The sequence below is a fragment of the Miniopterus schreibersii genome (genome assembly GCF_964146895.1).
Source record: "Miniopterus schreibersii genome assembly, chromosome: 13".
Lineage (NCBI taxonomy): Eukaryota > Metazoa > Chordata > Mammalia > Chiroptera > Miniopteridae > Miniopterus > Miniopterus schreibersii.
Window position 1 is genome coordinate 9,994,085 of NC_138113.1, and position 20,583 is coordinate 10,014,667.

Here is a 20,583-nt window from a genome sequence, read left to right on the forward strand (position 1 = left end):
CTTTAAGGAAGCCCAGACATTGTACTGATTAAACAAAGAAGAAAAAGTTGGAAAAAGATAAATGGAGTTCATCAAAATTAAAAACTTTTTGTTATCAAAAGACACTATAAAGTTAGCTAATCCACAGAATGGAAGTAAATATTATAAAATTATATTTCTAATAAGGGTTTAGTATCCTAATATAAAGAACTCTTAGACTCAACAGTAAAAGGACAAGTAACCCAATTAAAAAGAAATAGACAAAGGACCTGAATAGACATTTCTCTAAAGAAGATATACAAATGGCCAATGTCATTAGTGATTAGGGAAGTGTAAAGATAACCATTTCACACCCACCAGGATGGCTATAATGAAAATAAAATTGCAAAACAGAAAATGACTTTTGGTGAGGATGTGAAGAAATTGGAATGCTTGTACATTGCTGGTGAGAATTTAAGATGGTAGAACCATTATGGAAGACAGTTTGGCAGTTCCTCAAAAAATTCAAAAGAGTTACAATATGACCGAGTGGTTCTACTCCTAGGTATATACTTAAGAGAATTGAAAACATGTTCACACACAAAATTTGCATTTAAATGTTCACAGCAACAGTATTGATAAATAGCCCCCAAATGGAAAAACTTAAATGACCATCAACTGATGAACAGGTAAACAAAATGTAGTATATCCAAACAATGGGAATTTGGCCATAAAAAGGGCAGTAAAAATTCTGAAATCCCCATCCTTTCTTAACACAAGAAAGATTTCAGTTGTCATTGAAATGAAGAGAGAAAATTGAAAACTTACGTTAGACAACTGTAGGTGTCTGAAGACTCTAATTTGAGAAACATTTTTCATCCATAGTCCCACGCGTTACCCATTGCACCACTGGCCCCTTGAGAAACATTTCTTCATATCACTTACCCAGTGCAGGAGCTCTTTATCATTTTCCTGTATGATACTTTTCATACAACTGTCAACTTGGGGAGGATTAGCTCTCATACTGTCCCTCTCATCATATCTGTGCTTCTCCGTGCTAATTGCCTGCTAAGCATTTTAAAGTATATTATTAGAGTTGTTTATTAACTGTTATTTATTTTTCAAATTATGCTGTTCTCAGCTAAACCTGGGAGATGAGTAGCAAAGTTCTTATGTGGAAATGTATAACTCAACTGAAGTACAAAGCACTGACCTATTTCTTCAGCCCCACCTATTTGGTTTAGTCTGATCCATTTGAACAGAGATAGATGTGGTTTCTAGTTCCTAAAACTGCTCTCTAGAGATTACATGAGATTGAGTATAATTTAGCAAGTCTTTTTAAACCAACAGGGTACTTTTACTTAGAAACCTTACCTCTTTTTAAAAGGTGATATGCAAATTGGTTTCCTGAAACCAACATTTCTTAATGAACCTTATTTAGGTACCCTTACTGCCAAATATAAAACCATTCCACAAAAAGAACAGCTATAATAGTTTCTACTCATAAGAGGTTTTGCATTCTACTATCTGTTTATAGTTTTGTAAATAGAAAGCAGTTCATACCAGAATCATCAGCAAATTGTTGGTGACTCTTTCCCAGCTTCTTACTATTGGTTCTTATTTTGGTAGGCCAGCCTGTCTGGCTGCTCTCGGATTGTCTGATGTCTCCTCAGTCCCAGAATCTCAGATAAATTTAGCAGATGTCAATATCCAGCCAGTAGTTCAAGGGTAGCTCAGTATGGGGAATCTCCTTTTATATCTAGATTTATTTGTTGCTCAAAATTATCCAGTCTGTAACATTGTACTATTTATGTTTACAGTTGTATACCTATAACATGTAGGCAGTTTCTCCAAAATAGTAGACCTTTACCTTTTCAAAATTAGGGGAGATATTCCCTACTTTCTAGACCAGGAAGGTCTAGGGTTTTTTGTTTTGTTTTGTTTTCTACCATTGAAAACAGAAGAAATTCCAGAGCATCATGAAAGATTCCAGAAAAGATTTAACCATAAAAATTTAATATCCTTTAAAAGTTTTAAATGTTGTATTAGTGACATAACAATCACTTGTAATCCATCATCCATTTTAGCTTCTATGTCTAAGATGTGTAGCATCATCTTTTTAGACATAATGTTACATATTGGATATACAGTAAAAAGATGTAGTAACTGGCTTTGAGTTCACAATCTAGAAGAGAAGAGAAACAAGAGAAATGTAATTTATAGCTCACTATAATAAATACATGCCCAGGAGTATTTTGAAAGCCAGTAGAATTCCAGATGGGTAAATTCTCAGATGAGTGTAATCTAATGTCTTTGGAGGTGGAGAAGATAGACAGGTAAGGAAACAAGAAGTGGCCTCTGAGCATGAAGTAGGAGTCAGCTAATGCTTTTCTTTTGGATTTTAGCAAACTCTAAAGTCTTATCTTTCATTTTCTTCCCTGTTCATCATTTTCTTCTCTGTTTTATTTCTACTTTTGTTGAAAAGTTTAGAGTTGATGCCTTTTCATTATTATATATTTATAGCATAATTTCATTTTTTGTATTAATAAATTTTAAAATATTTATATTTTATTTCTATGTGAAAATAAAATTAAGTGGCTTCTTTGCTTGTGATATTTGATTAACCTCATTTATATTTCTATGAATCTTAATGAGAAAAGAGGGTAGCAGTCTTATTAATTATGGTAATATATTACATAGCTGAATATTGTTTAGTGTTTGGGTTTCAGAATGGATGCTAATAAGACCATGTTGAGTCCTTCGACATCTCTTACTCTGTGGTGGTGGTTTTTGCCAAGCCTGCATATTTGCCTTTGCATTGAGGTTGTCCACCTTAAATTGTAATTATTTTCCTAATATAGTTCCTTCCTCTCTCCCTTGACAAGAGGTTTAACAGATGTTGTTTTGTGATGACATTAATCCATAATGCAGCTCATCTCATTTATCATTAATAGAAATCTGGAACTTAAAAGTTCATCATGTTTTATACATGTTGAGTTTGAGGTGACAGTGGGATATCCAAATGGAAATGTCCATTTAGCAGTTGAAAATTTAGATACCAAATTACTGAGATGAGAAAGATTGTATTTGTCCTTCATAGAAGAAATCGTAGAATGAAAATTCAGTCTTGTCATTCCTCTGTTCTTCACTCAGTAAAGCTGCAGCCCTTAAAATGGTTTTTAAGGCCTTACCTGATAGAGCCTCCTGTTATCTCTCTGATCTCATCTCCTGCTCCCTCGCTCCTCTCTTCTAGTCACACTGGTCTCTTTCATGTTTCTCAGCATAGTGATGCCCCCGCCTTAGGCCTCTGCCCTGTTCCGCTGCCAGTAGCCCTGTTCTTCCAGATAGCATTTTCTCTTCCTCACTTCCTTCAAGCCTTTGCTCATAGCTCACCTTCTCAGCGAGGCCTTTCCAAACTACCTGCTTGAAATTGCTGCCCCTCCCGTCATACACCTAAGCTTCTTTTGTTGCCTTACTTTTCTCCATAGCTCATAAATCACTTTCTAATATACTCTTTAATTTTATTGATATAGTCTCTCTCCCTCACAGTAGAATGAAACTCTATGAGGACAGTGATTTTTATAAATTTTATTCACAGCTGTATGCCCAGTACCTAGGATAGAGACTGGCATATAGTAGGAGCTCAATAAATATTTGTTGCTAAGTTAAGTTGAGCTACCCACACTGAGATAACTTTTAAGTTTTCTGGCTAATGTTTACCTTGGAACATGAAATATTACCTAGGATTTTATTTCTAAAGTCTTTCTTTTGAGTTGAAACTAAAATTAACATATATAATCTATATGTGTGTATATAGATATATGTAGTATATGACATATAATCTGTTTATGTATAAATTATATATGTAATATATAACATATAACATGTAAATACTTGATTGGACTGGTGTTTGGTGATTTATTCACCAAATTCTATAACAGACACACAATAGATAAGAGCTGATACAAGCTTTGTATATTATGTTAAGGAGGTTGAATGTTGTCCTGTGGGCAGTGAGGATTTAGTGAAGGGTTTTAAGTAAGAGATTGACATGATCAGACTTAATTTTTGATAGCCCATTCTGGTGGCTCAGGGAGAAAGACCATCTGGGAAGCTATGTTAGTAACCCAGCAAGAGATGATGACAGGAGAATATGAGGAAGGGATGGATTTTTGAAATATGTAGGAAGTAAAAATTGACAGATCTTGGTGTTTGCTGCATGTAGGGTATGAGACTGGAGGCTAGAATGACCCCAGTGTACAACTGAGAGAAAAAATACATGAGGAGATGTTAAGTTCATTTTGCGAAGTTGAATTTGAAGTATACCAAAAAGGGGATTTGATGGCCTTTAATGTTGATAAAGGGCTACAGACAGAGTAACTTTTAGGCCTAGAGAAAAAGGATTTACTCAGACATATTAATTATCACAGATTTCTTATTTCTTGCAACCAAAAAGACACATTTCTGATTTTTTCATGTCAGAAGTGCAGTTCATGAACATTTCCAGTCTGTAAGATTACAATCTTGTAATTATTTTTGACTCTTATCTTTCACTCCTGATTTCTAACTGGTGTCCATGTCATGCCAATTCTTTCTTAATAGGAGATCTCAGATTGTCCCTCCTTCTTCAGTCTCAGATACAGCTAGGACCCTAGTTTGGGACCAGATACCTCATTCTAGATTAACATAGATCCTTTTATCTCATTTCTCAGTTCCAGTTGCCCATACTTCTAATCTGCTCTATAAACCACCACGAAGCCATTCCTGCTCAAATGTTACTTCCCTGAGGAGGAGTCTGCTGGATCCCCCTACTGGTATATGGTGGTTAAAAGCATGGGCATTGGGGTCAGAGGGGCCTTCTTTAAGTCCTGGCTTAACCACAACTTGCCTGTTTGGGGCAGTTTTAGAACTAGAGCAAAAGGATTTACTTAGGTGTATTTATTAAAACCATATGAGAGAGTCTTACAGATTTCAGTGTTCTTTATGATAAACTTTATAAGCATGGCTGCCAACATACAGTGCTATATAGTTGTTTAGTAATTTTAGAATTTAAGGAAAAGTTCAAGGTTTTTTTTCCACTTAACAATTTTCTCTCCTTTTACAAGGGAAGATGGAGTGAAAGAGAATGTAGAGAGGTTTGTTGTTTGGCATTAATAAAGAAAGTAGTAATGAATATAAGGACAGAGATAGGATTCTGGGATAGATTTCATTAGAGATTCTACAGAGAATAGTGGTTAATAGGGATAGATCAGAAGGGATCCTAAGTGCAGTCACTAACTGGCACAACATGTGAGAGAGAGACCTGGCTGGCATGCTAGGAGAAATGACTGCTGTCTCTGGCATCTGTGCTAAGATCTTAACATAACTAAACATTTGACCTCTGTCACCTAAGTACATAAACAAAGGGTTAGGAGTATAGAATTCAAAGTTGGTAAGTACCCAATCCAGTTCATTGCTTTAATTTTGATCGTGTATGTATTATTTATTAACATCTCAAACCTTATGAATAAAAGTTGTTTTAAATCTTTTTTGAAGTAGAGGCTAAAATAAATAAATATAAAAAATAATTTCTCTGACTCCCACTTATACATTCTGTTTTTACATTTACACATGAAAGTGTTGAAAAAAATCTCAGCATCTCTAAAGTTATTCTAACAATATTTTCATCCTAATTGATCTCTATAATTTCACAAAGGATTATTAATTTTATTTTATAGATACAGAAAAGAAGTGTAGGAACACTAAATAGCTGGTGACTCCTGTGCTTTTGTAGAGACTCCTGTGCCTTTATGTTGGCTGTAATAATGTACTCACCGAGGGACTGCAGTGTTTAGATGTTCTCTAACATAAGGGAGCTTCGCCCTCCCCTGTGGTTGGCAAGTTGATTAGGATACATTTCTTATTGTTGCCCTTTCTTTTTAGGTGTGAAGTTTTTCAACATGAGTGGCCTCGGGGACAGTTCATCCGACCCTGCTAACCCAGACTCACATAAGAGAAAAGGATCGCCATGTGACACACTGGCATCAAGGTAGGAACACTCTTTCCTTAGTCTATTTCTGGCAGAGCTGCCTTATCATTTTCGTTGCCACTGTAAAGCTTTTGTTTCATCTACTCCCAAGTTTGCTAGCCTTCTTTGAGTCTCGCGTACTCACCAGGTTCTCTTCCTTCCCCAGCTCCCTTACAGTGCTCCTCCCTCAATCCAGCTTGCTCCTTCTAGATTTCCTATAGTCACACATAGACATTCTACAGACACCAGCTTAGTCATTACTTCCTTAAAGGGAACCCTCTTTTCCTTCCATAACTTTTGTGTCAAATATCTACCATTTATGTATTTGTCTTCCATATGTTTATAGCTCTGATCCATAGTTTCAGATTTTACTAGTTTGTGTGGTTATTTCATGAATCACTGCCGTTTGGTAAGGACCTTGCCTGTTCTTGCTCGCCATTTTATCCCTAATTCCTAACACAGCGTGTGGCTGGTACAGAGTAAATCATAAAGAGCATATGTTAGACCTCAAGGTATCGCCAGCCCTGTGTATAATAGCCCTGGACAGGAGAGTTTCTCAGTAATTGTTTTTTGGGGTGAGATGTCTTATATCTCCTTCCTGTTACCTGTTCTCCATTCCTTAACTATTCTAAGAGAGTGAGTATTAAAATGCTAATCTTAAAAATGCTGGGTGCCTTATGCTTGTTCAGCATTTCCAATTCAACTCAACAGGTGCTTAGGAAATGCCTATTTTTCAACCAGCACCAAGTGTGTGGTGTTATGAGTACATAAATGAAGTGTGAGACATGTTTCCTGACTTCAAGAAGCTTACCAATCTGGTCGTGCCACTCATTCTTAAACCCTTCTGGGCTTCCCCTGACCCTGAAAATAAATAATCATAATCACAGTGATGATAATAGATAACAATGATTGAGCTAATAGTATATGACACAAACTCTGCCAAGCATTTTATATGTATCATCTTAATACTCACAAAACCCTAGGAGGCAATTAATGTCATTGTCCCTGTTTTACAGATAAGGAAACTGAAGCTTAGAGAAGTTAAATTAAGTGACTTGTGCAGGGTTACACAGCTAGTAAATGACAGGAAGTTTGAACTTGTTCTTTTAAATAATATATCATGCCTTTTATCATGGCATGAAAGAGCGCTTGCAGTCTGGCCAGGACCTCATCTCTTGCCATTTTTGTTTCTTATAACTATAGTTCAGCCAGACTGAACTACTTCTAGGTTCTTTAACTTGGTATTTTCACTCTCACTTTATGTCTTTGAAAGAGCTGCTCTTCTCTTTCAGGAAACTTGTCTCGCCTACCGCTAGGTTCAGACATCTTGTTCCTAGGTCTAGGAGCCATCTCTGTGCCCTTCTCTAGTATTACAATCTTGTCAACATAGTATGATAATGGCCTGTTTCCCTTCTGTTTTCTGGCTGATTGGAGGCCAAGTCTAACTTGCTCCTGGATCTGGCATATAAGTATAGGAGCATCTGTTGGAAAAACTAGTAAGTTGAAGAAAAAAAGATACACAAGGAGTTTATTCATAGTAGCATTAACTAGCATGTATGCAGTATAAGTGGAAATACAGTGGGTTAGTGAGAGGAGAAATGTAGGTGGCCCAAAGTACTAAAGAAAGCCTTCTTTTCCATTAAGGTAGAATTTTTTTGTGATCTCCACCCCTTCTTCAGTTTTGACTTTACTTGAATATTTCTACTCTCATTTTCTTTCCTTGCGTATTGGTTACTTCATTTCGTGGTGATTTTCCTAGTCTCATTTTAAAGTCATTTTACAGACACTTCACCATTTCATTACTTTTAGCTTCTTGTTTCCTCTGTTACCTTGCTGTCTGCCTATCCTGCCCATTCTATCAATTTTCTTTTTCTTTTACTCGACAGTAGTTTCAGCCACTTCAGTTTTACACAAATTTTAAAGTCAAAAACAGACTTAGGAGGCTCACCAAGTGAATCCAATTTATGTATGTTGAAATTTAGACCCATAGATTTAAACAAATCAGACTATAGACTGAATATACTAAATAAGTCTAATATTAATTAGTTTCTCTAACATAAAAGGCAGATGTGCTTCAAAACACTATCCAGTTAAACTACCTGGAGTTCTCTAAAGCCATTATATATCAAAATGTATGCCACTCATTTTCTTCATGCCTAGGTTTCAGTGCCTTGGTGTGAAATTTGTCAAAATCTTGCTGCCTGTACTAGCTGTGGAAGTTGTAAGAGTTTTAATAAGTAAAATGGGGCTAATTTCCTAATAGTGGAAGATATAAAAGATAAGGACAGAGTGTGTGATTGTTGGAGCTTTAAAATGTAGCTTTGTTTTAGATGTGCACCATTTAGTAGTAGTTTGTTTTATGTAGGTCAATACATTTGGTGATTTGACTTGGTTCTTTTCAACTTTCTAAGTTGTTATGTAAATGCTATCACCTTTATAGTAATTTTTTTAATTTAAAAAAGTAAATGGTGTTTTAATTGTTGCCAGTTATGAGCTTTTTAAAAGCAACTGATCTTTCTCTCTTTTCACCTTTTTTCTACCACTTTTATATGCAGCCAAATGATTTTGACTGCTGCTTATAAAACAAAGAGCTGCTTTTGACCAATCTTTCTTATTATTTTAATTTGATAATAAAAAAATTCATTTCACCATAGTGCTTCACTGTCTTTGTATTACGTAAAGTGAGTTGCCTGATGACTTGGCTAAGTAAGCCAGGGGTAACGACTGGGAAACAAAAATGAGCCATGCTCATTCAGTACTTTCGAGTGCATGTAAAGCGCTGGCTGTCTCCACTTTACCCTTTGTTCTCATTTGCTCACTTTAAGGTAAATCGAGTTTGATTTCATTTGTTATATTTATGAGAACTTATACGTAGGTGGTATTTTCTGTATATTTTTTAATTGAACCTATTCTCTAAAACAAAGCTGTATACTCAGGATACCATTCTGTGTACCTTGGCTTCTAACTATTGGTCTATTCCTTTTATTTTACTTTCTGAATGGGGGCTTTTTTCTTTCTGATAAGGACTGGTACAGCCTATTCATTGTAAAAATCAAGAGTTTATCAGATTTCTAGTGATAACTTATTTGAACTCTAGTATATAGTCTACCCTGCTTAATTTATAACAAAAATTATTTGAAAATTTAGGTTTTCTATTGCAAGGAATTATTGAGAAGGTAGAATAATTCCAAATGCGAGTAGTATATGTACTGTTTGCTTCCTTTTAATCTCTATATTCATTGGTGATTGAAATAGTCAATGTATGTACATTGCTGAGGAAATATGTCTGTGACAGCTCATTCTCTTTAGCCAGGATTATTTTCTACACTTTGATATTTTGTGGTCTGTTTTTTAGATGTGAATTTAAATTGTTTTCTCAATCTGGTTTTATATTCTGGATAAAATTAGGGATCTCTAAATGTGTAAACATTAAATACTTGACCAGAGAAGGAAACATGGTGGTAGAAATATACGCTAACTGGGTGTTCTTTGTGTAACAGCACCGAAAAGAGGCGCAGGGAGCAAGAAAATAAATACTTAGAAGAGCTAGCTGAGTTATTGTCTGCAAACATTAGTGACATTGACAGCTTGAGTGTAAAACCAGACAAATGCAAGATTTTGAAGAAGACAGTTGATCAAATACAGCTAATGAAGAGAATGGAACAAGGTAAAAAACAACCCATGGCTTTCTTATTAAAGACACTGACAATCTGTGATTTTATTTTTTAAGAAATTACATTGAACTTCATAATTTTATTAAAGAAACATTTTTGTTTATATTCTCTTTATTTTAGAAAGTAAATCTGAGAGCCTTCTTGTTATAAGAAAGTAGCTTGTTAAAAACTGGTTGCCTTGGGAGATTATGGGACCCAGTGTCATAGGGCATAGCATCAGGAGACACAGGTTATAGTGTCAGATCTGAAGCTCTGACATAGAGTTGAAAGACAACTCAGGGATAGAAATAGCCTTCCATTTGAATAATAAGCTTGTCTCTTCTGGGCTTGGGGAAAACCCTGCTGTATTTTTGTGATTTATATACCCTCCATGGGACCCTCACACCACAAAACCCCTGGATTGCCTACCAGAAACAAAAGCAAAATACTTGGGAGAAACACTCCCACACCTGGCCCCATGGGATTCCCAAAGAAAAAGTGCTTCTGAGGGTGATTTTATACCAAAAAAAAAATAAAAAAATAAATGTATATAACATATGAGGGAATAATCTCTGGTGAGTAAGAGCATGCATAACCAACAGAAGGGCTAGACCAAAAAGAACTTCAGATTAATAGAAGCAGTATGAAAAGACTATAAACAAATATGTTTACAGTGATTAAAGTGATAAGATTTTAAGATTTTGGAAGCTGGAAAATGGCTAATTCGTGACAACTGATTCAGCAAGGAGAAACTGGTATTGTGAGCCTATAAAGGGGCAAGCCAGCAAGAGGCATATGGCCCCTGCTTGGTCGACTCAGAACCCTGGCAGCCTGGCTCACAGTCCCTAAGTGGAAGGTGGGAGGATTCCTGTGGGGGAAATGAGTAGTCCAAAGGACACACACATAAACACTGGCAGCTGCAAATGATCCCCAAGTGAAAAAACTCAGCTCCTTGCCCCCACTCTTCTCACAGCTGCCAGTCAGCACTTTAGTTCATCACTCTTTAATATGAATAAAAATCCAAATATTTGGGGAAAGCCTGTAATATAAAAGAGAACAAACTAAGTAAACAAGCAGAAAAAAAGTCACTCAAGAGAAAGCTGAGACAACACAAGGAGCAGAAGAAAATTTAAAACAAGCAAACAGTCCCTTAGAGACAAAAGGGAAGATATTCTATCCATGAAACAAGATGCTATAAAATGAATCATTCAAAATAAAAATAAATAACCCAATTAAAAATGGGCAAATGAATAGACATTGCTCCAAAGAAGACATATATATGACCAATAAGCACATGAAAAACTTGCTCAATATCATAGCCATCAGAGAAATGCAATCAAAACCACAATGAGATACCACTTGACACCCACAAAATAATAATATATTGTTCATGAAATCATACATATGTAGTTTAAGTATAAAAAGATGCTTATAAATTATTATTGTGACCTCACAATACTGGTTACTTCTGAAAAGGGACAGAGGAAGAATGGTGGCAGAGCTTTTGCTCTGTTTACAGCATTGTGTTTATTTAAAAAGGAAAGACCCAAAGTAAATAGTGTTAACATCACCATTCATGAAAAATGAATATGGCTATGTGAATATATGCGCTGTCATTTTCTGTATTTTTTTGGAATATTTAAAATATTTCATTTTTTAAAGTGAAAAAATGAATCTCTATACTCAATAATACTATATATGGTTTTTGGTAAACTAACTTGTCTGATAGATTGGAAACTTATCTAAGTATGATGCTACTTTAAGATGATGGATGGATTTTTCAACATCACACAAAAGAATTTCAAAACCTTTTAGCAGTAACAGTTTTATCAAATTGGATCATCATGACATGTATGTGAAAGGTTAGGTGTTCATGCAGCTCACAAAAGGAAATTCCTATCTTCCCTTTCTCTTCATTGGCAATCAGTCAAATCAGAAAAGAATAAAGAAAAATGATGGAAATAGTCATTCTTTTACAATTTATCCATTTCTTAAAAATTTTTATTATAGACTTTTTAAAAGGCTATAGAGTTGTACCATTTTTCTCACTGTTGTAACACTGGACTCGGTAGGTCAGAATTCAAATTAGTCACTACGTTATTTGGGAAACATATTACTTAAGCCTTTGTGACCCTCAGTTTTATCTTCTATGAAATGAGTAGAATTAAGACTAAATGTGAAAGTTCCTAGATCAACGATTTTCAACCTATGTGCCACAAGAATTTTTAAAACATGCAATACCTGACTATTTAGTCAGGGGCACTGACCTCTTTCTCTTAGATTGTCAAAAAAATGACAGCAGCCAACACATCAGTAGCTGCTCCATGTGAATGAATCAAAATGATACCTTTTTTTTTTCTTGCCAGATGGGTCAAAAATATTTTTTTGGTGTACCTCAGAATTTTAGTAATTAGTTTATGTGTGCCATGAAATAAAAAAGGTTGAAAATCACTGGCCTAGATAATAAATACATGTTATTTGAATCTAAAATTAGGTGAGTCTATGTCTTCTTAAACTTGCCATTATGGAAATGAGCCCTTTTTGGATATATGACTTCTTGGTTCTTTATTATAGAGAAATCAACAACTGATGATGAAGTACAGAAATCAGACATCTCATCGAGCAGTCAAGGAGTGATAGAAAAGGAATCCTTGGGACCTCTTCTTTTAGAGGTAGCTGTTCTCATTGACTTAGAAAGCTTTATTCCAGCCAATTTGGTGTTTTTTTTCCTTCTTTTGTATTTTATATTCAGTTAATAAATTATAAAACAAAGTAAAGTTTTAAAGAACTTTAGTACTTATTTTATTTTGGAAACTATTTTGACAGTTGGTACTATTTCAGAATTAAATGTGAGCAATGATCATAAGAAATTTTCATCACAGCATTCTAAATAGTCAAATGGAAAACTGAAGCCTACTGTATGGCTTTGCCATTTATTTCTGTGGTGGTTAGGACTAGCTGGGAAACTAAATTATTTCACTAGCTAGTGCTATTCATATGTCTACTGTAGAATTTCATCTTTGAATAAGGGATGCCTCACTTATTGCAGTAGATGTTTTCCTGAAAAGTTTTCTGACTAAAAGTTTGTTAATGGTTTATGGAAACATTGTAAGAGAACATACTATTTTAACAACCTTCTATCAAACTTTTTAAAGTAAAGAACTTTTAAATGGGAATTACTTTGTAATTGCTGTGTTAATTTTACTCCTGCTTTTTCTACTTAATCTTTATTCCCTCTATTCTCAGCACAGATGTTTTGTTTCCAAGCAGGCTCATCACCTTAAGTGTTCGCTCTCATACATGAATGTTTAAAAACATACATATGTGTATGTACATACTCATTCCCCACAGTGTATGCTCTTCTTTCTCTAGGGCTAATTTTATTTATATATATTTATTATATACATATATGTATTCATATACATATATGTTATATATAAAGTAGGTTAGATAGATATAAAATAGATTCTTCTTTCCTTGTCCTACCTCAAGGCCCTCATTTCTGGTGAAGTCTTTCTAACAAATTTGTTTATTTTCTAACTTCTTCATACATCCTTTCATCTTACCCTAACTACTTCTGTGTCTGTATTAACCATAATTCCCTCTACCAACACTGCTGATGTGAGAACATTCTCCAAGTTCAGTTCTTGCTTTTCTGGCTCCAGGAGTAGTATGATGGATTCTCCTTGCTTCACCTTTTGTCTCTGTAGAGGTGTCACCCAAACGTGTGCTTCTTGCTTTAGCCCCTTCCCTTACTCCGTTTCTATACTTTTCACAGCCTGCTAAATATTTTTGACTCTCCTATTAGCAACTTCTCCCTCAGAATCTAAATTCTTTATTTTTCATCCATATTATACAAGTACTTTGTAACTTTAGACTATTGGTTTTAATGATTTTTATTCGGGGAACAAGCACATACTGGATATGGGTAGAAACCTCTGTGAGCCAGTGCATGTATACACATATAAGTGGGAGGGGAAAGCCACCACATGTGATGGACTCTGATTTTTTTATTATATGCTTTACACAAGCTAGTAAACATGACTGCATTTTGGAAACAGTGTTGTAACAAGTATAGTAAAAATGTTAATGGTAGAATCTAAGTGATAGACAGATGTTCACTACAAAATTCTTTCAACTTTGCTATATTTTGAAAATTTTAATGTATGCTGTTAGAGGAAAATAAGTTAAAGAAAGAGAAGTACTTTAGGCTCATTTCCCACTTCTTCTACCCCACACGTTTCCCCTGCTTGGCCCCTGTCACCATCCACTACTTAGTTACACTTGGGCCCTTCCTGGAGACCTGATCTGGCCTAGCATTTACTGCTCATCTCTGCTACCCTGCAGGTGTTAGTAGACTATAGTCTCTTCATACCTTCCAATTTTTCTATGAGAGTTCTACCTGCCTTCTTAGTGCCCTGAGTTTAAAACTGGCCTAAGAACCTTCTCTCATTTCATTGAATATTTATTAAATTTATTTTCTGCATATAATGTCATTTGAGATCATGAATAAATATAAGGTATAGAGGGCCTTGAGGTTTCTGGAGTTCCTGTAGGAAAATGGTAATCATTTTAATCCTAGTTCCACACATTCTTCAGAAACCTCAGAAATCAACAAGGAGAGCAAATAGATTGTCCACAAACTGAGTACAGACAACCGAAGACAGGACACTGCTCCGTGCTACTTTAATTTATGTAAACGCTTGTCATTGCTGCGTGAGAAAAGTCCACAACACTTAAAATGAACAGAAATGACAGCAGAACATCCACTCAATACTACAAGAAAACAAAGTAAGAGTTATTTTCTTTAGCTGATGAAATTATTACCCTGAAAACCACTACAAATCAAAGGAAAACTGTAACAGCATTACAGATGGATTAAATGTCATTAGGCAAGCATTTTCAAGTGCGAAAAAAACCCATCAAATTAGAAATTCCAAAAACTCAGAACAGAGTATTTAGGTTCTTGACTCCAAGGGGGCAAATGACATTTTTTATTTATGAGCTATAGATACATGGAGCAGAATTACTAACTTCTACTGGCTTCAGAGTTGCCCTCATGGACAGCCTTTTCTGTCCCTCCTTTGTATCCCCTAACCCCATCCTCATTGCCTTAAACTTTGTAGAGTCTAATCCAGGGCAGCTGAGAAGAGGCAGTAAAAAGCCACCGTGAGATTGTCCATTGAATCATCCAAGCTGCAGTCTAGTGCTGCACTGTGCTGTAAGAGAGCCACTAGCCACACGTGGCTATTCACAGTTAAATAAAATAACAAATTCAGTGCTTCAGCCTCACCAGCCACATTAAAATGCTCAGAACCTACATGCGGTTAGTGCCCACTGTATTGGACAATAGAATACCTCTGATGTTGCAAAAAAGTTCTGTTTTACAGTATTAATCTGGAGGGGACTTGCTCGGACAGAAGACCTGCACATCTAAACTATGTCCAAATAGCCACCATAATATGAGAAACTCCCACCAGCTTGTCTCTCCCCACACCTTTTTAAAACATAGAAGTAAATGAGTTAAGAATGAGGTATTGGAGGTAATTTCCACACATTTAAAGAGACAGTAGTATTAGAATTTATTACTCAACAAATACTTGTTACTTGGCCCATGGTAAGTACTCATCAGTACAGCATTTTTTTTTAAGCTGCTCATTTTCCATTGCTTGTTGCTGTCTCAGTTCTGTGGCCTCCTGTTCAGAGCTCTGTGTTACTGGCTCTAACGCTTATTTCCCCCTGCTCCCCAATTCTGTTTTTGTCACAGAGGCCTCCCTATATCTTGCATGTGCATCCAGGCCTCCTTACCTCACTGTGTACCGTTCCCTGCATTGCTGTGTGGCTCTTGGCACTGCTGACTACCCACTCCTTTCTTAAAACTCTTCCTTTGGCGTCTTTGACAGCACGATCGCCTCTCTCCTCTTGCTATTCCTCAACCTCTTTCTCACATTTTTCTTTCTTTACCTTCCCCTTATGTTAGCATCCTCCAGTGTTCTGGCCTTCACTCTTCCTTTTTTTAAAAGAAAAATTCTGTGCACATTTCTTGGGCAGTTTGATCTACATCAATGTCTGTATGATATATTCATATGTATGTATGCATGTACATGTGTGTATATAAAACATCAACTAGGGTTCTCTGGATTTCAAGCAACATAGCAATTCTGACTACATTAAGTAAATATAATTTATTGGAGTGCTATTTGGATATCACAGAACCATGCATGGAAATAGGATAAAAACAAAGTATCTTAAGGAGGCTAGAAAGCAGAAACTATACAAATGGTTTCTGAGAAAGACCCATTTGGGCTGTACCCTGCTGCTTTAACGAGTGTATTCCAGCCAAGTTTGGTCTTTTTGTAATTCTCTGCAAGGTTCACAGTTACGGAGAAAGTCTCCCAATGGCCTGATTAAGACCCCACAAGATTGTATTTAATAGGAAAGAAGTAACTCCCCAAAGGAAATCAGATATTCTGTGGGAGGGGAAAAGCTAATGTTAGTTAAAAAAACCCAAAAGCAAGTAAACCAAAAACAAAATGATACAGGTACCTTTAAATCCAACGATCTCTCTTCAGAGCATCCCTTTTATTATATCCTGCTGCCTTTTCAACATCTTCATCTGAATGTTCCTCAGTCATTTCAAATATATTTCTAAAACTAAATTTACAATCCTTCCCTTTACCCTCTGTTTATAAAAAGAAAAAGCTGAAAAAGTAAAAGACTAGATCCCCCCCCCCCCAAATGTCCTTTCTCAGGGAAAGGCATTTATCTACCAGAGCCTAAAGTCATTAATGAAGAATCACCCCAAATGCTTGTTCCCATCGATGCTGCAGGTGACCAAGTGCTGTTCTGCTTCTGTCAAATTCTCGGCTCTCACTTCCACCACCATTGCCTTAATCCAGTGTCTCCTTTGAACTGGAGTGTCACAATAGCACTGCAACTGGTTCCCTTCTTTCCATGCTCCACACCACGCCCGCTGCCAGAAAGACCTTTGTAAAAGTAGATAATGTCACTCTCCCGTAAAAATGTTGCCTTCAGGATCATCCCCATTGCCTTTAGGATAAATTCCTTTTTCTTTTTTTTTCCTTTTTTTTTTTCCTTGAAGCTTTGAAAAACATTTTTTACTGTAAATGTAACACAAATCTTACAAGTGCATTCAAAGTGATTTTTTTTAAACCTCTGAGCTGTTTCCTCTGTTTTGAATGCCCTTTCACCTCTCATTTACCTGAGTTACAAAATTAAGTGTGTTATTTGGAAAATATTTGCTAGGCAGCATATTATCGTTACCATTTGTCATCATAGAAAAAGTCAGCAAATTGGGACACTTGTCTCTTTTATAAAGGGAAATGAGTAGCCCATCACCATTGTTAGACAGCTTGGCTCTTCTCAGTATTTTGCCACAGGTAACCAGCAGTCCTCTATGTAACACAAAGGATTTTTCTCTTATTTCAAGATTCTATAAATGTTCTACTTTTTAAAGGTCTTGTTTTTATTGCTCATATACATTCTATAGCAAATGAACTGCAATATATTGCAGTAAGTGGAAAGATTATAAATAAGTAAGGTGCCACCATCCACCTCTGTATTTTGGATCTTCTCTTAGGATTCCACGGTTTGTGATATGTGACCATCAGGACTGAATGAGGTACCAGGGAGTCCTTATGTTTATTAAGCTTAATATCTCCCTTATGTTTTGGATTACACTGTAAGTGGAGGTTCTGACTTTTTCCCTGCACCCCTGTGGATATTCTGCTCCCCTTGGGGCACATACATCTCCCTTTGGAGACCCCTGGCTCTGTCTGTGATTTGAGCTTCCTGTGCACTGCCATATTCCCTCCTCTGCCTAAATGTTCTTCTCTCTTCTTCTTCCCCTCCTTGACTATTCCTTTTATAACTAAGGTAGGAGTCTGTAAGGAACCTTTCTTTGCCCCCCCCAAATTAAGTAGCCGCCTTTGTGTTCATAGAATAGTCTCTATATGTCTCCAACACTGCATTTATCACTGGGATTTTATTATGTTTATGTCTCTCACCCACTCTACCATAAGTTCCTTGGGGGTAGAAATGAGTGCCTAGGACAGTCACTTCGCATCCGCTACCATAAAATTTCTCTCTAAGGAAGAAAGTTCACATATTCATTTATGCCTACTTGGAACATTAGTTACAATTTATTTAAAAACCTTGTCCTGTCCATAGCGAGCATGCAATAGTAAATCTTCTCTTCAGCCCCCCTCCTTTTTTTTTTTTTTTAACTTGGCATATATTTCTGATCTCTTTTTCATACCGAAATGTATATGTTTACTTCTATCTTTTAACCTCCCAACCTCTTAACTCCCCCACCCCCCTTTTTTTTGGTGTTGCAGGCTTTGGATGGATTTTTCTTTGTTGTGAACTGTGAAGGGAGAATTGTATTTGTGTCAGAGAATGTGACCAGCTACTTGGGTTACAACCAGGAGGAATTAATGAATACCAGTGTCTACAGCATACTGCATGTGGGGGATCATGCAGAATTTGTGAAGAATCTGCTACCAAAATCTCTAGGTACAAAGAAATATATTTTTTAAAACAATATGAACTCTCTCTAGCTTCTCCTTATGTAAATATATTATTTTATTTAGAATACATAGTATTATTCTGATGTATGTTATAGTATATTAAAATATTTTAAAATTTAGTCTCAGCCTGAGATGTAAAAATATGAAGAGGGACTGTCATCAAATAGCTGATAGAGAGCATCTCTTTCAGCCTCTTCCTCCAGATTATGCCACAATCATGATAGTATGGGAGGCAGAGCAGATGCTTCTGCTTGAAATTCCCTTTGTTTTCCATTTTTATTATGACCAAGAAAGAGAGAAATGTGTATCCTTCCCATCACCCTGCTCAAAGAGAGAAAAAGGAGGTGGAAGGGAAGGAGGGAGGGAAGAAAGAAGGGGAGGGAAAGGAGGGAAGGAGGGAGGGACAGAATGGCATATTATGTACTTATTAAAATCAACATTTTTGGATGTAAGTGGTTTCAACTCAGGAGTTCCAAGTATGGTTGAATGGGTTGTTCAGCGACAAAGGAGCCTAGCTTAGAGAATGGTTTGGGTCTGATTTCTAGCCTCTCTGTTCCATTTACTGTCATGTACCTTCTCTTTAGCCTATCTGTGCTCCAAAAGTGGGGGGAGGACCTTGGCTAGAAATTCTATATAACTAAACCAAACATGTAAATGAAATGTTATCCATGGCTCTTTATTTTCTACATTGTTTACTGGATGGAATGGAAGCCTTATTTCTTCCTTGAAAAGAGTACTATGTGTTTATAGTAACTGAGATCCTGAAAAGATTGTTTCTATTAAAGTCACTAGCTCGATATTTGAGTTATCAACTGGTCTTGTTATAAAATTTAGAGTGTAAATGACTTTAGAGATAATATAGTGGGTTACTTTATTCTAAAGATGAGGCAAAGATTAAGTAATTAACCCAAACCTCACAACTAGCTCATAGCAGAACCAAGACTCCTTAATGCAGTATAGGTTTGTTTCCAGGATTCCTCTGACAGTTATAGAATGATGCGATAGTAAGAAGAGGCAGGTCAGCAGAAATGACCGGACAGACAACATTTTTTTTTTTTTTGAAATGTACGGATATCTTTTCCATAATTCTAGATTTCAATTTTCTTATACCGAATCAGGTGACTTTTCTGTTTTAAGTGTCATTTTGATGTAATAACTTATTGATTACCCACAATATTGAAGGTATTATAGCATATAAACTGTGAAAATAAAGTGCAAGAAAAAATGGTTATAAAAAACCAAGATTTTACTCTATTCTAAATATTTTTAAATTGGTTTTAGAGAGAGAAGGAGGGAGGGAGGGAGAGAGAGAGAGAGAAACATCGATTGGTTGCCTCCTGCCCACACCCTTACTGGAGATCAAACCTGCAACCTGGGTATGTGCCCTGACCTGGAATCAAACTGGTCACCTTTCAGTGCATGGGTCGATGCTCAACCAACTGAGCCACACAGGCCAAGGCCACTAAATATTTTTTTGAATCACAGACTCCTTTAAGAAACTGAATCCAAAAAGATAAACATACACACAAGCCCATCCTTAAGAGTTCATACCTGCCAGGTTAAACCTTCTGCTTGACAATGGACCTATGGTTTTCAGTCTTTTTTTTTTATTGCCAGAGTATAACTGGAAACAAACAGAAAATCTTATTAACTGCTATTAAATTCTGAGTAAAAGAGCTAGTAAGCTATTCATTTTTAGTTTTAGTCACTGTTTATAAAGACTGTTAATGAATTAGGGTACTTGTAAGGCCTTATCTTTGAAGGGAGAAATCCTATACAATGTCTTAGAAATTTTATGATTTTCAAATTGGTAGACATTTAGATTTGCTAAGGAAGAGAATCACCTTGCTGCCTCAGGATAATGTTAGATCTGAAGAGGTCTGTCTGTCTTTTAATCTGAGTATCTAATTAAGCAGATGGCTAAAGGTATGTCTTTTGTATCTTCAGAGTTTGTACTGTTTTACTTATTCACAGGGATATAATCAGGTTTTCTCCGTTTCTCCACAGTAAATGGAGTTCCTTGGCCTCAAGAGGCAACTCGACGAAGTAGCCATACCTTTAACTGCAGGATGCTAATTCACCCTCCAGATGAGCCAGGCAGTGAGAACCAAGAAGCTTGCCAGCGCTATGAAGTAATGCAGTGTTTCACTGTGTCGCAGCCAAAATCAATTCAAGAAGACGGAGAAGGTAAAACAAAGGGTGAATTTAAGGTTTTTGGTTGCTTTTTCCATGGCTTTCAGGAATACTGAGGTTAATTGATTATAAAAACTGCCTTCTTCAGGTAGTACTTTTGGTTACTGTATTGTATATCATAATGGCTATTCAATTTGCTATATGTTTTGTAATAACTTAAGAAAAAAAATGCTAACATCTATAATCACCCCTTTAAAATGCCCCTGAATTCTCAATTTTAAGC

The 20,583-nt window shown here is 36.1% G+C and overlaps 1 protein-coding gene across 7 annotated transcripts in view; it reads left to right on the top strand.

Moving 5' to 3' along the window:
* The window catches only part of NCOA1 (nuclear receptor coactivator 1), a 144,379-nt gene that overhangs the window by 72,133 nt on the left and 51,663 nt on the right, over window positions 1-20,583 (top strand). For all 7 annotated transcript variants that reach the window (XM_081157033.1, XM_081157035.1, XM_081157030.1 and 4 more), the window contains 5 exons: window positions 5,881-5,986; window positions 9,466-9,632; window positions 12,193-12,290; window positions 17,976-18,153; window positions 20,175-20,354. In XM_081157033.1, coding sequence (XP_081013159.1) covers window positions 5,898-5,986; window positions 9,466-9,632; window positions 12,193-12,290; window positions 17,976-18,153; window positions 20,175-20,354 — 712 coding nt within the window. In that variant the 5' untranslated portion in view covers window positions 5,881-5,897. The remainder of the gene's footprint in view (window positions 1-5,880; window positions 5,987-9,465; window positions 9,633-12,192; window positions 12,291-17,975; window positions 18,154-20,174; window positions 20,355-20,583) is intronic.